Source organism: Venustampulla echinocandica, assembly GCF_003357145.1.
Source record: "Venustampulla echinocandica strain BP 5553 chromosome Unknown scaffold_4, whole genome shotgun sequence".
In the NCBI taxonomy this organism is placed as follows: domain Eukaryota; kingdom Fungi; phylum Ascomycota; class Leotiomycetes; order Helotiales; family Pleuroascaceae; genus Venustampulla; species Venustampulla echinocandica.
Genome location: NW_022474209.1, coordinates 343,466 through 364,671, shown reverse-complemented (window position 1 = coordinate 364,671; position 21,206 = coordinate 343,466). Strand labels below are relative to the sequence as shown.

General features: G+C 49.4%; 8 protein-coding genes across 8 annotated transcripts; 2 read left to right on the top strand and 6 right to left on the bottom strand.

The window, feature by feature from the left end:
- Positions 1 to 3: 3 nt before the first annotated feature.
- On the bottom strand, positions 4 to 2,454 carry BP5553_06412 (uncharacterized protein; the record flags this gene model as incomplete). Its single annotated transcript, XM_032015035.1, has 8 exons — positions 4 to 227; positions 279 to 488; positions 550 to 1,022; positions 1,069 to 1,215; positions 1,294 to 1,459; positions 1,525 to 2,052; positions 2,104 to 2,384; positions 2,429 to 2,454. 8 exons carry the CDS (start codon positions 2,452 to 2,454, stop codon positions 4 to 6), a joined length of 2,055 nt encoding a protein of 684 aa, XP_031868456.1.
- A 1,222-nt stretch (positions 2,455 to 3,676) lies between these two features.
- On the bottom strand, positions 3,677 to 4,959 carry BP5553_06411 (putative Fluoroacetate dehalogenase; the record flags this gene model as incomplete). The annotated part of the gene is made up of 4 exons (XM_032015034.1): positions 3,677 to 4,423; positions 4,470 to 4,514; positions 4,569 to 4,578; positions 4,772 to 4,959. The coding sequence occupies 4 exons, from the start codon at positions 4,957 to 4,959 to the stop codon at positions 3,677 to 3,679; spliced, it is 990 nt and encodes a 329-aa protein (XP_031868455.1).
- Positions 4,960 to 5,462: 503 nt separating this feature from the next.
- On the top strand, positions 5,463 to 8,384 carry BP5553_06410 (S-adenosyl-L-methionine-dependent methyltransferase; the record flags this gene model as incomplete). Its single annotated transcript, XM_032015033.1, has 3 exons — positions 5,463 to 5,483; positions 5,535 to 5,752; positions 5,825 to 8,384. 3 exons carry the CDS (start codon positions 5,463 to 5,465, stop codon positions 8,382 to 8,384), a joined length of 2,799 nt encoding a protein of 932 aa, XP_031868454.1.
- A 688-nt stretch (positions 8,385 to 9,072) lies between these two features.
- Positions 9,073 to 10,253, bottom strand: BP5553_06409 (Uncharacterized protein; the record flags this gene model as incomplete). Its single annotated transcript, XM_032015032.1, has 3 exons — positions 9,073 to 9,773; positions 9,840 to 10,118; positions 10,178 to 10,253. 3 exons carry the CDS (start codon positions 10,251 to 10,253, stop codon positions 9,073 to 9,075), a joined length of 1,056 nt encoding a protein of 351 aa, XP_031868453.1.
- Positions 10,254 to 10,849: 596 nt separating this feature from the next.
- BP5553_06408 (uncharacterized protein) lies at positions 10,850 to 12,918 on the bottom strand (the record flags this gene model as incomplete). The annotated part of the gene is made up of 8 exons (XM_032015031.1): positions 10,850 to 11,023; positions 11,083 to 11,157; positions 11,225 to 11,332; positions 11,387 to 12,037; positions 12,092 to 12,197; positions 12,244 to 12,512; positions 12,564 to 12,710; positions 12,769 to 12,918. The coding sequence occupies 8 exons, from the start codon at positions 12,916 to 12,918 to the stop codon at positions 10,850 to 10,852; spliced, it is 1,680 nt and encodes a 559-aa protein (XP_031868452.1).
- A 2,000-nt stretch (positions 12,919 to 14,918) lies between these two features.
- Positions 14,919 to 16,327, top strand: BP5553_06407 (uncharacterized protein; the record flags this gene model as incomplete). Its single annotated transcript, XM_032015030.1, has 3 exons — positions 14,919 to 15,606; positions 15,659 to 15,953; positions 16,129 to 16,327. The coding sequence occupies 3 exons, from the start codon at positions 14,919 to 14,921 to the stop codon at positions 16,325 to 16,327; spliced, it is 1,182 nt and encodes a 393-aa protein (XP_031868451.1).
- A 505-nt stretch (positions 16,328 to 16,832) lies between these two features.
- Positions 16,833 to 18,190, bottom strand: BP5553_06406 (Actin cytoskeleton-regulatory complex protein end3; the record flags this gene model as incomplete). The annotated part of the gene is made up of 3 exons (XM_032015029.1): positions 16,833 to 17,572; positions 17,643 to 17,877; positions 17,951 to 18,190. The coding sequence occupies 3 exons, from the start codon at positions 18,188 to 18,190 to the stop codon at positions 16,833 to 16,835; spliced, it is 1,215 nt and encodes a 404-aa protein (XP_031868450.1).
- An 877-nt stretch (positions 18,191 to 19,067) lies between these two features.
- On the bottom strand, positions 19,068 to 20,827 carry BP5553_06405 (MFS general substrate transporter; the record flags this gene model as incomplete). Its single annotated transcript, XM_032015028.1, has 4 exons — positions 19,068 to 19,362; positions 19,414 to 20,045; positions 20,158 to 20,472; positions 20,528 to 20,827. 4 exons carry the CDS (start codon positions 20,825 to 20,827, stop codon positions 19,068 to 19,070), a joined length of 1,542 nt encoding a protein of 513 aa, XP_031868449.1.
- Positions 20,828 to 21,206: the final 379 nt, after the last annotated feature.

The following is a 21,206-nucleotide window of genomic DNA, read 5'->3' as shown; positions in this document are numbered from 1 at the left end:
CAGCTAGGTAGGCGGGACACGGAAATAATTTAGGAAGTCCAAGTCGCTCTCCATCATAAACCCACCAAGATCCATACCGGACCTGGCCTGGTGAGATCCAAAGTCAGGCATACTCATCTGTGGTATAATGGTAGATGACGAGCTCGGCAGATCAGATGCGAGATGCTCTGCGCCCATCCATGGATATCTTACGGTGCTGGATGGGGTTGACACTGCGACATTTGACACTGCAGTCAGATCAAAGAATCGCTTGAAATAACGGTTTGAGGTGTACTTACCAAAATATGACAGAAACTGAGCTAGTCGACCTAGGTATCGAGCACACTTCTCCACGACTTTGTTCCCATTGTCTAAGAGCAACAATGCATTTACAGCTACTTGCAGGGTGTGCTCTGCCGTGGCCAACGACTCCGATAGAGAATCCCGGGTGAAGCCAACTGTCTGATTGACAAGGGCGCATGCAAATATGACAAGCCCTGCGTTGAAAGCTGGCAAGGTTAGTGTCGTGTATAGAATGAACAATTTCGCATCAAAGAACCACGAACTTACTAAAGTAGAGCGAAGACCACCAAGCACCCAGCAAGCCACGCCGGGTACCTGTAGACTGTACGATGAGATTGGCGATCGTGATAATTTCTCGCGACGATTGAATACAGACTTCGATGCTTGGCGACCCAATTTGTTGAAGCAGTGCCAGTTCTCGATCGTTCCTGTTAGCATCTCCGCAGATCTGGAGGAACCTGACCAAGATTGGTCGATGGGCGAGGATTCGGAGATTCTGGTAACGCAAAGTAAGTATGACTCCACATTTCTCCTGCAGATCTGGATCTTCGTGGATCGACTGTATGTCCTGCAAGGTCTTGAGACCCAAGGTTCCCGGGACGGAGCGTTCCCACTCAACTAGGTCCCGTTCGAGCTCAATGAGACACTTTCCGGTATCGAAAATACTTATAGAGGTATCGCAGCTCATGTTACCATCGTAAAGAGTATCAATTACTTTCCACATGACTCGGTATAGGCAACTAGTCTGGCGTCAGCGTGTCACACGTGTGGGAGGTGGTGACTAACATCGTTGCGTTGAACAAGTCCACGCCATTGCGTTTTCTAGTATCAATCTGTGACAAAGGATGGTCGGTATCAACAGCGACCGGGAGCTCTAGACGGACATATGACTCGGGTATCGAAGCAGGCCGTCCAAATGTCATGCTCAGTGTCCTAGTTCTCGTGAGCATTGAACTCGGAACGAGACTGTTAAGAGCTAAAACTCGCCTATCTAAGACCACACACCCATACCATATCCGCTTTCTCATCTCGCGGTCGATAGGTGCCAGAGTCTTTGAACGCTCAGCAGAATGTAAGCCGACTTGGAAGGCTGCTTTTACAGCAAGGCCATGTATTATCCATGTCTGAGTGAATTGCATCCCTTGAAGGTACTGTCCCATCAGAAGGAGACATTGCACTATCGAACGAATGGTAAGGCTTGTGTAATTCAGAGGAACGTTTCGGTAGTGTAACAGTACTTACCGAGTTCTACTGTGCAGCCCTGCCAGATCTGTCTTTCACAGAGGCCTAACGCCCGCTGGTAGTAGGTGTCTGACATGGCTGCACGATCTTGAGCACTCCAATTGGCCGAAATGTTCATACTCGTTCCGACTGCAAATACCACGTTTAGTATTGCAAGCCACGTCTTCTGCGGATTTCTCCAATGGTCTCTTTTCATCGCCTCGTACGTCGCCCGAAATGTCTCTTCATGGAGGTACGGAAACAGCAAGCCAGTATCTGCAAAATACATATCTATCAGAGACATCGCTTCGACGTCGGAAGGTCGCTCGTATAGATTGACCACATCCTGTGCTATTTGAGGCTGGCTTCTCCAATTAGAAGCTGCTACTTTTGAGGACGACAGGTGGCGAGCAGATTGGGTCATGCTGTCGTCTTGGAATGGCTGCAACCTTTCCGGATTCCCTGTGCCTGCACCAGTCTCTGGTGCAATATAGAGCCGCAACACAGCTCTAGATATGTGCCGTGTAAAGGCCGTGTTAGAAGAAGGACCTGAGTTGGTAGTCAGCATCTATATTTGCTGCTCCCCATCGTCTAGCATACCGACATAACCAATCTCAATCTCATCATCATCCTCGCCCCTGGCTAACTCTACAGGGTCGATTGGTGCCTGATCAGTGCCTCCGTTGACTTTCAGTGGTAAGGACTGATTACCCTTGTTACCGCCTGGCGCGTTTGTGCACAGCACAGGTTTAGGGCTTTCGCGCAGTTGGCCTCCAGGACTTTCGCCTAATGGTAACTGCTCCTCCGGAGGTCCCTGTGCCTCAAGCCTTTCCAGCCTCCTCTCAACCGAGGCCAGGCGACCCTCCATGCTTCCCAGATATCTGAGCTGTTAGCTGATACCCTGTCATATCTCCAAGGCGCTTACTCCTTCCCTACAATGGCATTGGACATTGAAGCAGATTGCGCATAGACACAATCATAGTTCAAGCTACAGCACATCGAGCACTTTGGTCGTTGACCGTCGCACTGCCCCATGCCCAGTCGTCAGCAGATCTGGTACTTTGTTGTCCCTAGGTGCAAACTGGATATAGCAGTGGCTGGAACGAATCGTACCCGCGATTTCCTCGTGCGACATGCGCGGCAAGCCACAGCAATTCGCCGCCTCTTGCGGCCCTTGTCGTTGGCGACAATGTCATCCTCCACCGAAGATGTCGGAAGGGAGGCCGGCCATTCCATAATAGATTGGGCAAGTGCGGGGATGGCAAGGTAGAGAAGGCCAGAACAGAAATAAGTAATGGTCTCAAGAGAAGGAGAAGGGTGGGTAGGGGAAACAGCGGAGTTAACAGTGGTATAAATCTACTATTCTCTACCCGCTAGAGCCCCGCGGGACACAGGGACACAGGGACACTTAGCAACTTGGCGTTCTTGGATTTTCGGGTTCAACTTGGCACTTCTCCAGTTCTTCAGTTCCCCACACCACACCTCCAAACCCCATGCTTGGCGGCATGGAAATGGCTTGGGCACGTACTGTACTCGTAAGCATCCGATCTGTCATGTCTAATTTCTCCATTATTCCCGAAAGTTTAATACGGGGTATGCTCCACTGCTAAAGCCTAGTACTACGAGGAGAACCCAGCTTCTCGTGATGCGTCCGCGACGGCCTTCAAGTAGTCATCCGCCCACTCTTCACGGACTAGTCGAATCGACATACGTAAAACAGCGCAGACCAGGTTTAACAAATGGTTACAGTACGGAAAGCACCAGGCCAAACTCATTATTGAATCCAATAAGTAGATCTGCCATTCTCTTACTTATATCTTTTAGTCTAACCAATAACAGCTAAGTTTATCGTTCGCATCGCGTTAGGTGTTCTCCGCTCCCTCAACCAATCTACATGCTTCAATCCTTCCGAGGCTATCCTGAGCTAGTGTTGAGGGCCGTCTGATCACAATAGTGCGTTGCCACAGTCCACATGGCTGCTTATGCCTTAGATCGGCGTCAACATAGAAAGTTTGTCTCACTTTCTCACGCATCTAGGCAGCTGGTAATGTCCTTTCCTCAAGGGCTGAAGCGTATTACCGTATACAAGTAGTATCCAAAGTAAAACACAGCTAGTACAGGTGCATCGGCATACCCATAGCACCTTTTTTTGGCTTGATACCCTTACAAACAACTAGTAATGGCTGCGATAGAACGACACAATTGCCAAAGTCGCCGCAGCGGGTGCCTCCTCAGCGATAAAGTGACCGACGCCCTCTTCAAAAGCCTGGCCTTCTAACTTCCCACTCCCCATCCAGGCTTCCCATACCTGTTTCACATCACAGCTACTGCCCAAATATGCCGCCGAATAAAGCAGCAGCGTATCAACATCCAGCTTTCTTCCGTCCTTCTGATCTTGCTCCTGCCGCTGGATATCCTCCTGAGCACCTGCTCGGTAGTCTTCGCATGCAGCGCGGATGACGGATTCATATTTGAAAGAATTAGCATAGACGTTCACAGCGTCGTTTTCTTGGAGGGTGGCGTCCCCAGCAGGGTTTCGACCAGCCCAGCGTGAAAATAACATCTTTGTGAAGACGTCGCCGCCTTGGCTTTTGATCATCGATGTTGCGACCTCGACGTTGGCAAGGAGCGACCAATGAAAGGATCGTATAATACTCCCTGGATTCGTCATGCGACTCCATTGTTCTATGGTTGGGATGATGTCAAGTAGGATGGTACCTTTTATGGGGAGGCCTGTTGGCTCCTGGTTGTCAACGCTGAGGCGGTGGCAGATGCGAGCACTGCGGTCATGCCCTGCGAGGATGATAGGATGAATGCCCTTGTGTGGTATGATGGAGCGTAGCGTTTGGAGTATCGCTTGGCCGGCGTTGTGTTTGTTATTGGGGACTGAGAGCGGCGCTGAGCGACCGTAGCCGGGGAGCTAAGACGTTAGATGGAAATGCCGAATGGTGGGGGAGATTTCGTACATCTGGAACGAAGATAGGAATATCAGATGGGAGGCGCTGAATGACCTATAATACGTGTTAGTTGGGGTCTTTGAAGCTTTATTAATTGAGGGTTCTTACATGTCTCCACCTGTAGCCCAGGAGTTAGAGTCTGATCAATGAGCCGAAACAAAAATAATATCCTGTATCTAAGGGAAAGGCCTCGTTAAAGTACGATTTTGAGAGTATGAGTCAGAACACAAATACGAAGTACTCATACGCACATGAAATTCCTGCCTCGACATCAGCATTTTACAACGAAGGCTGGCATCAAATAAACCTACGTCTGGGGATATCCATGGAGGAGCACCAGAATTGGCACTGCACCTGACAGGCTCGATATGCCACGCTGGTAGTAAAAAAGCTTATCTGCAGCAGCGGTGCTTATGTTGCTCTGGAGTCCCAAACTCGTCATGTAATCCACATCTGCAGTTGACTGCGTGATACAATCTTGATCCCATGCGGGCTCCATCTTGACCTGTCCTGTCTTGGAAGCTCAACACTAGGTATGTATATAGGAAGGACAAGAGAAAAGGAAAACGGAAGGGCAAGTCGCTGCGGTATCATGACATATACATGAACAACTTGTTCTTGTTCTTGTATTGGCATGGGTGGGGCAAAGGGACAGGGGCCCACTGTGGAACGTAACTTAATGATTCAGGTTAGGAAAGATCAACAGACATACACTGGCTATCTGTAACCTGTTATAATTGGAACCGGAATCAACAAGCCGTGGGTGGATATCACTGTTGTGTTGCTTACGTGGTACAGAGCTGTAGATAGGGGCGGGGAATGTGGGGTTGAGAGCGCACGTGCACGATCACGGGAATATCGGTGAAATATTTTGCCGGACCGCAGGCCCTGGTCAATTGAGAGCTTCATTTTTGTGCGATATCTTCGTAGGCCAGAAATACCTTCGACACTATCACCCTCCAAACAGCACCACCACCGTACAGACCCAACAATTGTGAAAGTATGGGTCGTGGAGGCAAAAGAGTATGTTCCTAGCACCATTGAATGATCTTCAACCGTCCTAACAGTCTGTAGGGTCGTGGACGCGGCGGCGGTCGTGGTGGGGGTCGCTCTCGCGGCGGTGGCGGGGGGGAAGATAACCGTGTCAGCTTTGAAAAGGTCCCGAAGAACAATGAGCGTCTCGAGAAATATTACAACGATGTTCTAGGCCTCTCAGAGGATGAGAAGAGTGATTTTTGGGACGCATATAAAAGGGAATTACCAAATAGCTTCCGATTTGCAGGTTCTAAAGGGTATGTGACAATTCCATGGATATATCAATTGCTCCCGGCGCACACAATGAATGGCTACTAACAATATAATAGACATGCCCTGGCAGTGCAGCAACTCCTCAAAGATAGATACATCCCACAGATATCGACGATCTCGCATTACGATGGCACGCCGGTTGAACCCCCCAAGGCAGTTCTCTGGTACCCAGATGAGCTTGCCTGGTGGATGACCACCCCAAAAAATGTTGTCCGTAAATTCCCGCCATTCGCTGCTTTCCAGAAATTCCTCGTATCCGAGACAAGCGTTGGAAATATCAGTAGGCAGGAAGTCGTAAGCATGATCCCGCCTCTAGTGATGGATCTGAAACCCGGCATGACTGTGTTGGATATGTGCGCGGCACCTGGAAGCAAGGCTGCACAACTGCTCGAGATGGTACATAAAGGAGAGGAAGCCCGCGTCCATGAATCCCTGCGGAAGTATGCCGAGGAGGATGGTCGAGAGGTGAGCCCCGGGCCAGATCTTAAGCTCGAAGATGCCGAAGCGCTGGAGCTAGATTCGAGTGATTATGGACGAGCCACTGGTCTTCTCATAGCCAATGACTCCGACTACAAGCGCGCACACATGTTAATCCATCAGCTCAAACGACTGTCATCACCCAACCTTATTGTCACCAACCATGATGCTACCATGTATCCGTCTATCAAGCTGCCACCTACCGCAGATAATCCATCTCACAACCGATACTTGAAATTTGATAGAATCTTGGCGGATGTGCCATGCTCTGGAGATGGTACACTGAGGAAGAACGTCAACTTGTGGAAGGACTGGCTACCTGGAAGTGCAATTGGGCTTTATATTACGCAAGTTCGCATCCTGGTCAGAGCTCTTCAGATGCTCAAGGTCGGCGGTCGTGTGGTATATTCCACGTGTAGTATGAATCCTGTTGAGAATGAAGCCGTGATTACATCTGCTATTGAGAGATGTGGCGGAGTGGCCAAGGTTCAATTACTCCCAACCGACGACAAGCTACCTCTCCTGAAGCGACGTCCAGGTCTGAAAAATTGGAAGGTCATGGACAAAGCGGGAGACGTCTGGAACTCATACGAGGATGTCGAAGCATCGCGTGAATCAGAGGGCTCAACCACTGCCATTGAGAAGCTTGTCCCAGGGATGTTTTCGCCGTTGCCTGGCTCGCCTGAGTCCGAGGTTCCTTTGGAGAGATGTATGAGAGTATATGCGCATCTCCAAGACACTGGTGGATTTTTCATTGCCATCTTGGAGAAGCAGTCTGAATTTAAAGCCAAACCCGAATCAGATTCGAAGAAGATTGAACCGAAGCCACCAGTTTCTGCAATTATCGACGAAATCGAGTCACGGCCTCCACCAGTTGACGGTGGCAGTGTTGCCCCTCGAATTCAAGCAGCCGATGCCCTTCCGTCTAGCTCGGTGATTGACAAAAACGAAGTAATCGAGGAAGCCTCTGCTGTCGCCCGCCAAAACCAAGAACTCCCTACCATGGATGCAACTATCCCAGCGACGAAGCGAACTGCGGATGATATCGCAGAGTCGGAGTTGGAAGGTTCCCGGTCGCCCAAAAAGATGAAAACGGGGTTGGCCGACCCCACGGATGATCTCGTAGCAGAGGACCTCCCTGACCGTTTAGTTCACTACCCTCCGCCACCAGGCGCCGAATTGGACAACGTAACGCGACCTGGTGATTTGCGAGGCGCGCCAACACCTCAGGCCCGTCCAAACCGAAATAGACCCGGCCAACAGTTTGAAGAACCCTTCAAGTATATTTCGGGAGAGCATCCGGAAGTTATCACTGTAGAGCAGTTTTATAAACTATCTCCTAGATTTCCCCGGGATCGATTCATGGTCCGCAACGCCCAAGGCGACCCTACGAAGACGATTTACTATACCTCAGCATTGATCCGTGATATTCTCACCGAAAACGAAGGGAAAGGCATCAAATTCATCCACGGCGGTGTCAAAATGTTCATGAGACAAGACGTCCAAGGCGAGGGGGTCTGCAGGTGGCGTATCCAATCCGAAGGAATGCCCATCCTTGAAGGCTACGTCGGGGAAGAGCGAGTTGTCCGACTCCACAAGAAGGAGACACTCCGGAAGTTGCTTATCGAGATGTTCCCCAAGGTCGCTGACGGTGGCTGGAAGAACTTGGACGAGATTGGAGAGCGTGTCAATAACATCGGGATGGGATGCTGCGTCCTACGAATTGAGCCCACCGCCACGGAGGGTGGGTTTAACGAGCGGATGGTGCTCCCATTGTGGCGAAGCTTGCACTCGCTCAACCTGATGTTGGCGAAGGAGGATCGAACCGCAATGTTGCTCAGGATATACAATGACACCACTCCTCTAGTCAATAATTCTAAGTCATTCCCAAAGGAGAAAGCAAAGGCAGATGCAGATGCGGAGGCGGCCAATACTGCTATTGATGCAGCCACGGAAGCTAAGCCCGAAAATGGTGTTAGCAAACTCGCAGCTGAGCAAGTGGAAGAAATGAATGTCGACAGCCCACTTACAACTGCAGTCAGCGGACCAGGGAACGAAGGAGCCGCGTACAACCCTGTCGACCCCGTCCCTTATGAGGGTGTTGCTACTGCCCCAAACGGATCGGAGATGGAAACATAGCCGGATAGGATGGAAGCTAGAACATAGGTATCTGAATGAGACTGGTGTTGGGGAGCTGGTTTTGACGAAATCTCATAGTTAGGGAGTTGGGTTTCGCGGGGTTATGCTATTTATATGGTAGCTGCCAGCTTGCGTTAGGCAGTTAGAAAATGTGCGTTTGTATAAAATTAAGACATTGTCACCTACTTCCCGTTTTGCGGCTGTGAGACTGAGAGTGTATGTCGACATGCTGCAGTCAGTTGTTCGACAAGTCCGACTTCTTTTGTCGTCAAGGTTGGGTAAGCTTACTATGGTGCCACGATTCTACAGGTATCTCCATGATATCCCATCCACCAATTTACACTTGTAACACTTAATTAATATACCTCGAACTCCTCATCTTTCTTAAATCGTCATTTACCACCACTAGCTTTACTAGATGTGGGTTGGGGAATTTCAGTTAGCTTGAATAGGATGGTCCCCAAGTGCTAGCTAGAAATCGACGATGAAATTATCTGGTATTCCATAATAGCAATAACCATTTGTTAAAATACATCCAAAGGACTCCCCATCCCAAAGTAAATGAATACCATCATAACAGCATAAAGTCCTATTACCAAAAAGAACATCAAATTGAGGGGAGACGAGACTACATATTATAGATGGAGGGAAGCGACCTGCTACCGTTCGATACTCAACGTAAAACATATCAAGAACTCCCAGCATCTACTTTGCCTTGATTGGCTTTGTCCACCCGGTCAAAAATCCCCATCGTATGCTCCCACACAGTCTTGGACGCACCTTTCTCCCGATACTCGTCCAAGATCTTATTCCCCGTGATCTCGCCATTCCAATTCACCAGATACCCACCACTGCCAGTCTGTCCATCTCCACCTTTCATAACATTAAGGGTTTTGGGTACGGGTGTACCAGTGGCAAAAGGCGAGCCCTCTACCGGCTTGGCAGGTGGGTAGATGCCACTCGTAGCAATGAACAGCTGACGAGCCCCCGTTTCATCCGCACTCACCAAGAACGGTGATAACAAGGGCGTGAGTACCTTTAAGGGAACTCTAGCCCAGATAGGCAACCCCCTTGCAAGTCCAGTATTGACGCCCGCTGGAAACGAATGCACGAATGTGGTACCAGGCTCGCGAGATGCGAATTCGCCGGTCATAAGATCATTCATGAGGACTGTGTGATTAGCACACTTCATACCCGAATATGAATTCTTTAACTCTAGATCATCGAGGTCGACACGGCGCTCAGAGCCCGGGCTGAGGACACTCAGGGTTCGGGAGAAATGTGGGGGAGATGCAGCACCGTTTCGGAGGAGGGGACGTAAGTTGTGGATAAAGCACATTCGAGAGTAGTAGTTCAGCGTCATTTTGCGGTCGAGGCCTTCATCATTTTCTACACGTCACGGAAATCGAGAATCAGTAAAGTCCAGGTTTCTTCTGATCAGATATATCTCCTTACCCTGTCTTCCAGCGAACGTAAAATTCCCCTGGGTCTGCACCAGCAGATTGAGCGTCTTCTCTCGCGTCCCAATCTCCTTGCAGACGCGGTCTACCTCCGCCAGCTCTGTGACATCGGCCTGCAGAAACTCGACCTTCCCATCTTTATTCAGGCCTTCGCATTCTTTTATGATCCGTTCTGCGGCTGAAGCAGACCTGCCGACGAGATAGACTCTGGGAGAGATTGTATTCTGCACGAATGCTTTTAGTGTAAACTCCCCAATCCCACTAGTTCCACCAACTACATCCAGTCAGTTTAGATTCGCGAAAATCTCCATTGGAGAAGTAACAGGCACCTACCAAACAATGCGACGAGTCCAGGACCTAATTCTCGCAACTGAGCGTTGGAGGCGTGGACAATATCAAGGGCGACCATCTTGAATAGCGTCGGAATACACAACCAAAGGTTCAAGAATAAGGCTATGTAACTCCAGTGGAGAGAATTTGCACTTTGCTTGTTGTGTCGTTAAGTAAATGAAGAAACATCGCAGCAGATGTCAAGTTAGTAGGTTACCACGCTACTACATACCTTAACTACAATATAGGCGGAAGTGACGCGAATCGCATTGTCGTTCAGCGAGACACTTGCCCCGCCGAGGCACGGTGCTAGATAAGACCTACATAAAGCTTATCTCAGATCTACAGTAAACGAACCCCGTATTCGCCTGCGCGATGGGACGACAACAACACTATACAATAAAAAATATCTACGAAATACTGTGGATTAAAAAGAGTCGGAAAAGAAAATAAAGAAGGGCTACCAGCCGGACACTCAAGGGCCCTTGCACGATGCTTAGACACCGATTCCCCCAGCAACAACCCGGTAATAGATGATGGATTTCGCTTTCACTACGCCATTGCTAGTTCAATAGATATTCAGATAAGCACATGGTATCTTCGCAAACAAATCCAACTCTCTCCTATCAATTATTCCCCATCATCTCTCATCCAATCCAACTTTTACCTTCCAAATTACAGAGAATGCAACTTCGAGTCCCGTGTCCTAAGTCTTAAACTCTTGCCCCATTTCAAGAAGACAATCGTCCCGATCAAAGTAAATCCTACGCAGAGAGCCATCAGGGTCATGACAGGAGGAATGAACCCAGCTCGAACCGCCCAGTCATTGAAAAAGAAGATCATACCGAACTAGGAGCTTATATTAGCGCAAACTGGCTTATGTGGAATGGAAAACGGGCAGGACCTACGCCAAATGTATTCTTCGCAATGGTAGCGGTCACCATAATTTGGCCTGGGATATGCTTATAGCAGTCGACAGCATACTAAACAATGGGGTTAAAAACGAGCCAACTGGAATCTGCGGACTGGGACATGAATGATAGTACTCACCGAGATGACAATTGCAGGTATTGAGACAACCTCAACGCCTACAAATCCATAACCAACAACGACAATAACAGCCCAGGGCCAGTGTCGCTGGTAACCTACAGCAGCAATCTACCCTCTATCAGCTAACATTCAGATTTCCCGAGAAGAAAGGAGTCTACTCACAGTCATGCCCACCAAACAGATTGCAATATATGGGATCAAGACCCAAAGCCTCATCTCTGCCTCCCTCACCCCCTTATTTCTCTTCGCCAGCAAGATACTCACCCAATCACTCACCGGTCCAGCAGTGCATAACCCTATTATCCCGCCAACCACAAACGCGAAATTCACAAACCCTACCTGGGCTGGTGTGAAAAAGTAGGGAGGCGCGGCGAAGACTTGCGATTGGGTGAGGTTGAGCGCGAGGAGGCAATTGGAAGCAAAGCCGAGGGAGAGAGCAGCCCATAAGATGATGGGGTACGAGATAATCTCAATAGGCGCGAGAATATCACGGACGAGAGTTTCTCTTAACGCGCCATAGATTTTGGGGCGAGGGATGAGAGAAAATTGGTGTTTGGCAGGACGGCCTTTAACATGATCGGTTGCTGGATGGGAGTGAGCATGTCTAGATTCGTGATGCTTCGTGCCAATCTTGACATTGTCGCCCGTCTCTAATCGAGGCCCTTGCTTCAGCGCTGTCTCACAGGGTATTGGTCCCTCAAGTTTGGATTCTTCGTTGGCAACATCTGTACTGGATGTACTATTGGGAGTGCTCAGCTCAGGACGATGGTATCGTGTCTCGGGGAAGAGGGCGACCATCATGAGAAGATTTCCCTGTGTAAATTGTAAGATATCTCACCATCAATCCTAGAATTACTGAGAACTTACTGCTTGCAGAATAGTGCAGACCCAAAAGAACCATCTCCATGAAATACTAGCAGCAATGCTACCAGATATAATGGGTCCAATGAAATTCCCAATAAAATATGACCAGCTTAGAGAAGTCAGCTCTGGCATGGTTCGGTGGAAAGATCCCTCACAAATAAAGTCCCATCCAAAGCCCTCGCTGATGCAAAAACATAACATCTGCCACAACCATAGGCATAATCGACTCATTCGCAGCAGCACCCAAACCACTAATAACACGGGCCCCAATGAAACTGGGGTAGCTGGTTGCCAACGCTTGCCAAACATTCGTAAGCACGCAAACCAGACCGCATATTAGTGTTGTAGGACGACGACCGAAGACGTTGCTGAATGGGACAATTATGAAGTTTGCATATCCGAGAGATATAGCCACTGCCCCAAACTGAGATATTATTAGTGCTATCCCAGAAATATCTGGAATATGCTTCCTTACTAGCATATTTACTTCTGGAAGAGTTATGCGGAACTCTTGCATGAAAATTGGCGTTAGTGGCGCGATTGACAGAGGTGTTAGAACGCTAATGAAGACGAAGATAGCTTGGTTGACTATAACAATTGCCTTCCATGTTGGACTCCAGTTCTTTTACCCAAGCAATCAGCAAATATTGTCCCCAACCATTTGGGAATCGTGAACATACCAGAGGATCATCAGGCTGGTCACTTGGTTCGGGAATCAGGCATATCTTCTCTACCGCCCCCTCTTCTGAGGAACTGCCTTCCTCATGGGTCAAGAGAATTTCCGTTCCCGGCAGTGTATACTCCACTTCCAAATGCTGTGTATTTACCATTGTCGTTATAAGTTTCCTCTGATTTGGAATCAACGGGAAGTGATAGAAGGTGTCCAAAAAGAAGCCAAGCAACCAGAAATTTATGACCCAAGACGATTTATATCTCGACGCTCAAGGAGAGGCTCACGCTTTTTCGGACAACTTTACACAAGTACCGCATCTTCCACGTTCCATATTCCAAAAACCATTCACATAGGTCAATCTGAAAGGGGCTTGACGAAAACCGATGGCCGACAGCTCGGAGGTCCGAATGGTAGCTGGCCCAAAAAGTAGTGTGGATTCCCGTTCTGGGTGTTTGAGGTGGAGGAATGCAATATTTCAAAAGCCAAATGCTCAAAATTCGCAGCCATCTAGTATCGGCTATGTGTGTGGAACCGCATTTAACTATCCCACTCAGTTCGAGATTTTGTGTCACAGAATTCCAATCTTGCAATAATCCGCCCAAGTTTGTGGTTTTCCCAAAAGCAATTTTAGTGCCTTCAAATCATCCCCCAAAATCGGCCGTCCGACATGTTCGCCATTTTCTAGACCAGTCAACGCATACGGCCACAGTTTGACTGTCTGGCGATAACAAGCGAAACCATTTGCATAGACAAATACCTAGGTACCTTCAATTCCTAGAAAACGGCTAGGTAAACAGGAGTACCTTGCACAACAGAAAGCCTGATCGCCATTGCTAGGTTTATCATAGCTGATAGCTCCTAGATTTGCATTTACTTTTGCTTTTTGAAGCAACTGCTGAGAAACTCTACCAGTAGCAGCTCGTAGCTCATATCGCATCTTACTGTCAGCGGTGCTGTCTGCAAGGCTACACAACAGCTTTAGCTCGGACGTCCGTGGAACAACCCCCAGATATGCTGCAACTTCCGGCAATGGTACCTTACATACTTTTCGTTCAAGGACCCAATAACATTATGAGAAGAGTAATCCCCACAAATGAGATCCGATCGAGACTGTAGCCTAGTCTACAAAGACATTCCGAGCCCGTAGTCTTGCTCTCCCAGCAACGATCCTCTCGGACCTCTCCCGAGCTCGCAACTTCGGAGCACTGGCTTTGCCCCTAATCCGCCTAACATAAATCGAAAACATATCCCGTTTTACTCGACTAGACCACGATGGCTCGGTGCCGCTTGGAACAAGGTCATGCAATATTGTTTTATCGTGGACGGCTAGGAACTACCTTGGCCCGGTAGCACTATATGGAACTTCTAGGTCAAAATATCACGTAAGGCTTCTCCTCATGTAAGGCTCAGAATAACGTATTCGAATGAACGCACTAATAACTCCGTTACAACGGATAGAAAGGACTTGGGCAAGAATGTTTCTGAATAACTTGGCGAGATCTAGGAATTGTCATGTGTGTACGAAGTAACATCCAAATCAAACTTTCGCCCCTAAATCCGGCATGTCACGCCTAATAATAAGCGGCTGGGCGTGTTGCTAATCCCGACATCAGGGGTTGAACGCATCATCAGACAACAACATCAACAACAGCAATCATCGCCAGATCAAGTGATGCAGTCCAAAGACAGGCCAGCCTTCTCCTCTGGAATTCTATCAGCTGTTACACCGCTCTAGTCAGCAGCGCATTTGCCTAGACTCTAGGTGTAATCTGACTTCAGCTACTGGTACAACTCCTCTGACAATCAGCACCAGTGGCTGATCCTTGGTTCGCGGGGGCTGGGCTGAGCTGGCTTGGTTCAACTTGGCTACCGGTCAGGCAGATCGGTCCAAGATGCAGGGCGAGTTTGAAGAAGGCTGAAAGGTAAGTGCTCAGACGAGTGATGTAAGTTTATTACTTCCTTGCGCCTGCCCCATGATTGATCGTCTTGAAACAACCTGCGTATTCGAAAATAATATAGTCTCGCTCCTTCTGCTTTTCCCTCGAGTGTCCTGTTCTTGAAGGCGCCCCCAACTGCAACAGTATTCAAAGCGTTATTTACTCCTTCACCGATACCCCACAACGCAGCATAGACAACAAGAACAAGAACTCCTCTCAAATGGCACACCTATTTCAACAGGCCAAATCGGCCACTGCCAATGTTAGAATGGCCCATACCAATCCTTCTGCGTCGCCGGCCTCCTCGCTGCAAGAGCGCGCGCGCGTCGAGCGCAGTTTTATCAACACCGAGTCCACTCTACCAGACCTCAAAAAAGATCCTAGAACCGACGAGAACCATTCGTTCTCAAACGACCTCCTCTCATACCTCGGGCCCTGGAATCCGTTTCCTAAACCAGTCACCGCCACCGATACAGTCTGGCTCCTCGACAACACCGCCTATCGCTTAGTCAATAAGAACGGGCAGGTCGGGGCATGGCAAGCGGAATTCATAGCGGCGGTCTTCGACCAGAATTCTGGCGGCCATTTAAGCGTCGTCGTAGCAGATATTGCGGAGAAGCTGCGCATTGGGAAGGGTGATAAGGCTGAAGCCACGATTGCGAAAAGGCTGATGCCTTTTGTACAAGATATTCTGCCGTCGAAGGTTATAGATACAGAGTTTGGGGGAAAGGATGTGTTGAGATTAGGTCCGGGTGGGAGAAGTGGGATCAGTAGCGATCTCAAAACCCTACCGCCGCATAATGGTGGGGAGGTTATTGATAGTGTTGCAAAAGTTCCCAAGGGGGTGAACGGGATCTTGGAGATGAAGACGTTTTATGCTGAACCGGAAGGATGGGCTGTTATATCTGGTAAGCAGAGGAATACGTATATTCCACAGATTGTGTACTGACAGTAGGACAGATATTGACGATACCATCAAAATCACCCAAACCAGCGATCCAATAGGCATCCTGCGCTCCACCTTCGTCTCGGAAGCTGAGCCCGTCCCAGGAATGCCCGAGCTGTACTCCTACATCCAATCCCTTATCACGCCGTCTTCGCCATTCTTTTACCTTTCCGCATCTCCTTACAACCTATATTTCTTCCTGCACGAGTTCCGGCAAAAGTTCTACCCCCAGGGAACCATGATCCTTCGAGAAGCAAGCTGGAGAAACCTCTCCGGTCTACTCTCGAATCTTACTGTTGGAACTGAAGAGTATAAAGTTGGCCGCATGAATAAAATCCACTCCTGGGTTCCAAAGCGCAAGATGATTTGAGTTGGTGACTATATACAGTCAGACCCTGTGATTAATGCCGACATGTACCCCCCCCCCCCCCCCCCCCCCCCCCAATAAACGGTAACGACTTACCGAGCTAACTCGTACCTACAGATTCAGAAAGTTCCCAGGCTGGGTCCGTCTAATCCTCATCCGCAAAGTCACTGATATCGCAGCTATCGGCATCGAAGATAAGAACGAGCCGAAGCGGTTCGAGAAAGCATTTAAGGGGGTGCCGAGCGAGGCGTGGCAGCTGTTTGAGACTCCTGATGAGTGCCAGGCGATTATTGAGCGCGTGGTGGGAGGCAAGTAAGTTTTGGGGGTTTTGTTGTAAAGTGGTATATGATAAATATGATAAATATGGTTTACTGGTGGGCTTGTTTTCGCAGGGCGTTGTGCGGTTAACTTCAGTTTCAAATATCCATGCAAGGGGGGCATTGTTTGCGTGTTTATGGCGATCCAAAGTTTAGTATTAGGGAGGTAGTTTTCATGCAAGAGCAGGATGAATATTAATATGAGAAATTATGGCAACTGAACCCTTGAGGAGGTTCTTATTTATGTGCTAACTTAAGGGTTATTACCACGTGAGGTGACCAGTCCTATGATGGATTAAAACCAAGGCATAGAGATTACTGCGAGCTATTGATTTCAATGGGTCTATTGGATACAAGTACGGATATTGGGGCGGTTCATATGGAGAAACAATAGATGCCTATTATCGTTGTAGCCATGAGTATATAATTTCTGGCCACAGGATCAACTGATGTAATTACTCTTTCAAGCCTAGGCCTAGCCCACTACCCAACAACACCTCCGCCCTACCTGCTCGCCTTCTCATTATCAATCTCCGCCTGCACCTCAGCAAGCACCTGCTGCCTACTCCTCAAATGCTGTTCCAAGCCCTCCACCTGCTCCCTAACAGTCTGAATCTCATCCGCGACACCCTTCAAACTAGCTCCCACCTTGCTCTTCCCATCACCCACCTCCATATCCCTCAATTCCTTCCTCTTGTAATCCAACAACTGCTCTAGTTCCCGCTTCACCAGAGCAGGCGTGGTATCCCGTCTCCCGCCATGTCTCTTGGTCGATTTCGCTTCCACTTTCTCGACCTTAGCTTCTAGCTCCGCGAGCTGTTTCTTGAGCCGTACTTCCTCCCAGTCCTCTGTAGTTTTCGTGGTCGAGAAATCGGTTCCGGCGGGCCGGTAACTGCTTTTCCCTCCTACGCCGATGCGGCTAAGATATGTTTCCCCAAACTTGGCTTTACGGCCTGTGCTGGTTTCCTCGCCGCCTGTAGCGCCCCATCTTTGCGCCGGGGACGAGGTGCGTTGGTTGTCGATTTGGTAGTCGATTTGATTGCGTTCGAAGCTGGAGCGCAGCGAGGCTGGCACTGTTCGTGGGATGCGGTAACCTTCGTGCCGGTTGTTTAGGATGTGGAGGAAGGCGAGACAGGCGTCTTTGGAGATTGCGGGGGAGGCGGAGGGGTTTATGAGGTTCCAGGCGGAGCGGACGTCCGTGTCTGGGACGTCGAGGGAGGAGTAGAGGGTATCTAGGGATTCAACTGTGCAAGTATAATATCAGTAGCTGTTTTATAGCTTTTGTGCTTGGGGAGGGTAGGTAGGCACACTCACAGGTAATTTCTCCCCTCCCATCCCGATTCGCATCATAGATCTCCTCGTACTTCGCCTTGTCCGATGGACTCATATACCAATCAAAGCCATCCTTCAGCCCGGGAGAATCATCGTCGTCTTCAATTCTCTCAAACTGCACCTGCCTCCCCGTAAGCGCCCTATTCGCCTGCACCAAATGCGCCTTGCTCTCCGGCACCAGCCAGTCTGGCACCTGTGGTGGAACGTCCGCATACTCCTACCCACAAAAGATCCGTCAGCACATTATCCTCCCTTCACAAGTTCCGGCAAGCTATCTTGTCTATACATACCCCATTGACCAGATCAAAAATCAGCCGCATCGCCACGCAGAACTCCTCGAAATCCAGATTCCCGTCATTATCCACATCCGCGAGATCCCATATCCGCTCCAGCTGGTCATCGCGCAATTGGCTGTTCTTCAACACAGGCGCCGCTTGCGCGCCTGTTAGATGTGTGCCGCCATTCGAGAGGGATGCGAAGATCTCCCAGTACTTTTCGATTTCCGCTTGGTCGATCCGTTTGTTCGACATGTCGCTGACGACGACGTAAGCCCGGAAGGCTGGGCTCGCGCGGGGATGTTCACGCTGAGATCGGCCGCAGAAAGAGGACGGGGTTTTGGGGGATTGGATAGCTCGGATCGTTGGCTATCGTGCAATTCCGTGATATGGTCAATGGTCGTTGGTATGGACGGGGTATGCTTCACAGCTTGATACAGGATAGATAGTTGCAAGACAGCTGGAAACTGTGGTTAGGACCAAGGCTAAACTTCGGGGTTACTCTTGATCCCTCCCCCCTTAAAACTAAGCCCCAAAAGGGGTACTACTAGGTAGGATCGATATAAAATTAATAACATTGGCAAACTCCTCTAGTGACCTGCGCGTATTTGGAACTAGTTGGTGTACAAATAACTCGAAGAAACTTTTATCATATAGCTACCTACGCTTTTGTGAAAGCTGATGTTTAACATCTAAGTCTAATATTTCATGTCACTGGACATGTCCATTAGCATTTCTGTATTCAAAACTCAATCACAACAATAACTCATACATAAAACCACTACTATTCACGCGTGCTATTCTCTATTTGGCACGGTTACGTGGTTTGACAACGTGGTACTAACTGAACGAACCCTTTTCCCCCTCCCCCAATGAGGCTCCAGACGAAATCCCATATGCGAAATTTCCATACATATTTATTATCACCAGCAGCAGTATCATCAATAGAGTGATGTCTTTCATATTAAGCTATAGCAACGCTTGAACTACTCCGTGTCCCCATGCAAAGCAAGTTATGTCGAGCCTTAGCCCTGCAAACGATCCATTTCCTTCAACCTTCATCTTGGAGCCGCAATGATGCAACGGATATCACATGATGGGAGCAAAGGAATCCGAAAACACATGGTACGATTTAAGCAATAGGCTTCTCAGCATGGTTTTCAGGCAAGACATCCGCAAGAGTCTCGTCCGTGCCAGCAAGATCTTCCTCAACGCTGACGTGATCCTTGACCTTCAAGAAGATGACTGGGGCGGCGCAGAGAAGAGAGAAGCTGAGGAGAGCCCAGTTGGAGGCGAACTCGGCCATGAAGGAGATCTTGCGACTATCCAGAGCCCACATCACGGCGGCACCAGCGGATTGGATACCCTTGTAGAAGCCGACATAGTTTGCTGAGCGGCGGCCAGAGTTGGAGAGTGCACCCATATACCTATTTTAACTGTTAGTAAGTTTTAAGTGATGTAGGAAATTGGTTGCATACCAGTAGACAGCGGCTTGCCAAACCGAATCATAGAACCCGTAGAAAATGTACAGGAACATGGGCCCCACGTATCCTTTGGTCTTCCAGTCGGTGGGGACATATTCTGGGTGGATATCGGTGTTTACGTCGTCGCGATCATAGAGCTTGGCGTAGGCAAATCCACCACCCCAGACCGCCATGGTCAGCCCGAAAAGGAAGCCAAGGGAAATCTTAGCACGCACGGAACGGCGAACTTTATCGATATCCATAGCATAGCCGAAGATCAAGGCACCGATAATCTGGGCGAGATAGTAAAGAAGGGTGTTGAGGGCCTTGGTGCGAGTGCTGAAGCGAGCACTGTTGACGGCATTGGTTTGGTAGGTGACGAACCAGTTCGAAGACCAGAACATGGGGAAGAGAAGGACAACCATAGGCTCATATCTAAGCGTCTCCCACAGACCGACAAATTCGGACTGCCAGCTAGGGTGCTTCATCAATACGACCTTGCTTCCATCTGATCGGACTACGTCACCAGCATTGCAGAGGCAAAGGGCAAGGCAAGCTCCGCAGAACATGAGAACGATGAAGGCAATATAAGTGCCAGTCGTGACGTCCACATTAGCAGTGGTGTTGTATGTCTGGGCGAGAGGAATCTGTACATCAGGTTAGCTCAGTAAGCGATAGGTTTAGGAAACTGGGCTCATTAAGCCCCGAGGACTACGAATTCGGCTGCCCATTCAGCAGGGCAGCGGTGGGATGACTTACCAAGCTGCCAATAACTGCTCCCAAGTTGAAAATAGCCCAGAACCAGCCAAAGTACTTGCCCTTAGAACTCTCATGAGGATACGAAATCATAATGGTTCCTTGAGCGGTCCACAGCAAACCTGCGCAGATACCGAGAAGGGCGCCGGCAAAGATCGGGAAGCCAAGCTTGGTTGTGTGGAGCGAAACGAGCAAGCTGACAGCATAGATGCAGTAGCCAATTCCTCCGAAAGCCAAGGTGAGCTTGATACCGAGCTTGTTGACGAAGGTACCGCCAAAGAAGCCGAAAACGGCGAAGGTGCTATACAAAGCGGTATTCTGCGTAGGAGAGCCATTAGAAATAGATCTACGCGGGGAGAGAAGATATACGAACCATGTCATCGGCCAGGGTCGCGTCCTTTCGTCCACCCCCTCCGAGGCCACCGAGTGCGTTGAACATGCCCGGGCACAAGAAGCACACAAAGGAGACCATGATAAGCTGGACTCTAGGCGAAGCATACCACGGGATTCGGTGACCTGCAACGCGGCGGACTCTGTACTTCCAGCCATCCGGCAGCGGTGCTCCTGCTCCTCCGTCGACTACGTCCATCTCGTTATGGATGGGGACCGACTGCTTCACATCCACCGGCGCGTCGGCTGCCACGGGGTTGGAGTTGTTGTCCGCGGTCGCCATAGCTGCGTTTGGTGCTTGGTGTTTGGGCTTTCAGGATTCGGTTTCTGGTGTTTGGAGTTTTGGTGTTTGGAGATCGAGAAGGATAAAGGTGACTGCGCGTAGAATTAATAAGGAGCCGCGGTCGAGGACTCGGAAGCACCACTTACGCTGAGTGGGAAGGTGAGGGAGCGAGTGCTGTCGGGAGGCGGGCGACGAGCAGCGAGCAGTCACAATCACAACCGCAAGCACGTAAACCAGAACACAATAGACCACGAGTTCAGCTCTAGCAAGCTCTCGAGACACAGACCCTTTGGCAATGCGATGCGGTGCGGCGACTTGGATTATCTTCACGGCAGAAGACGACACTGCGACAGGCTGGCTGCAGCTATATATGAATCTG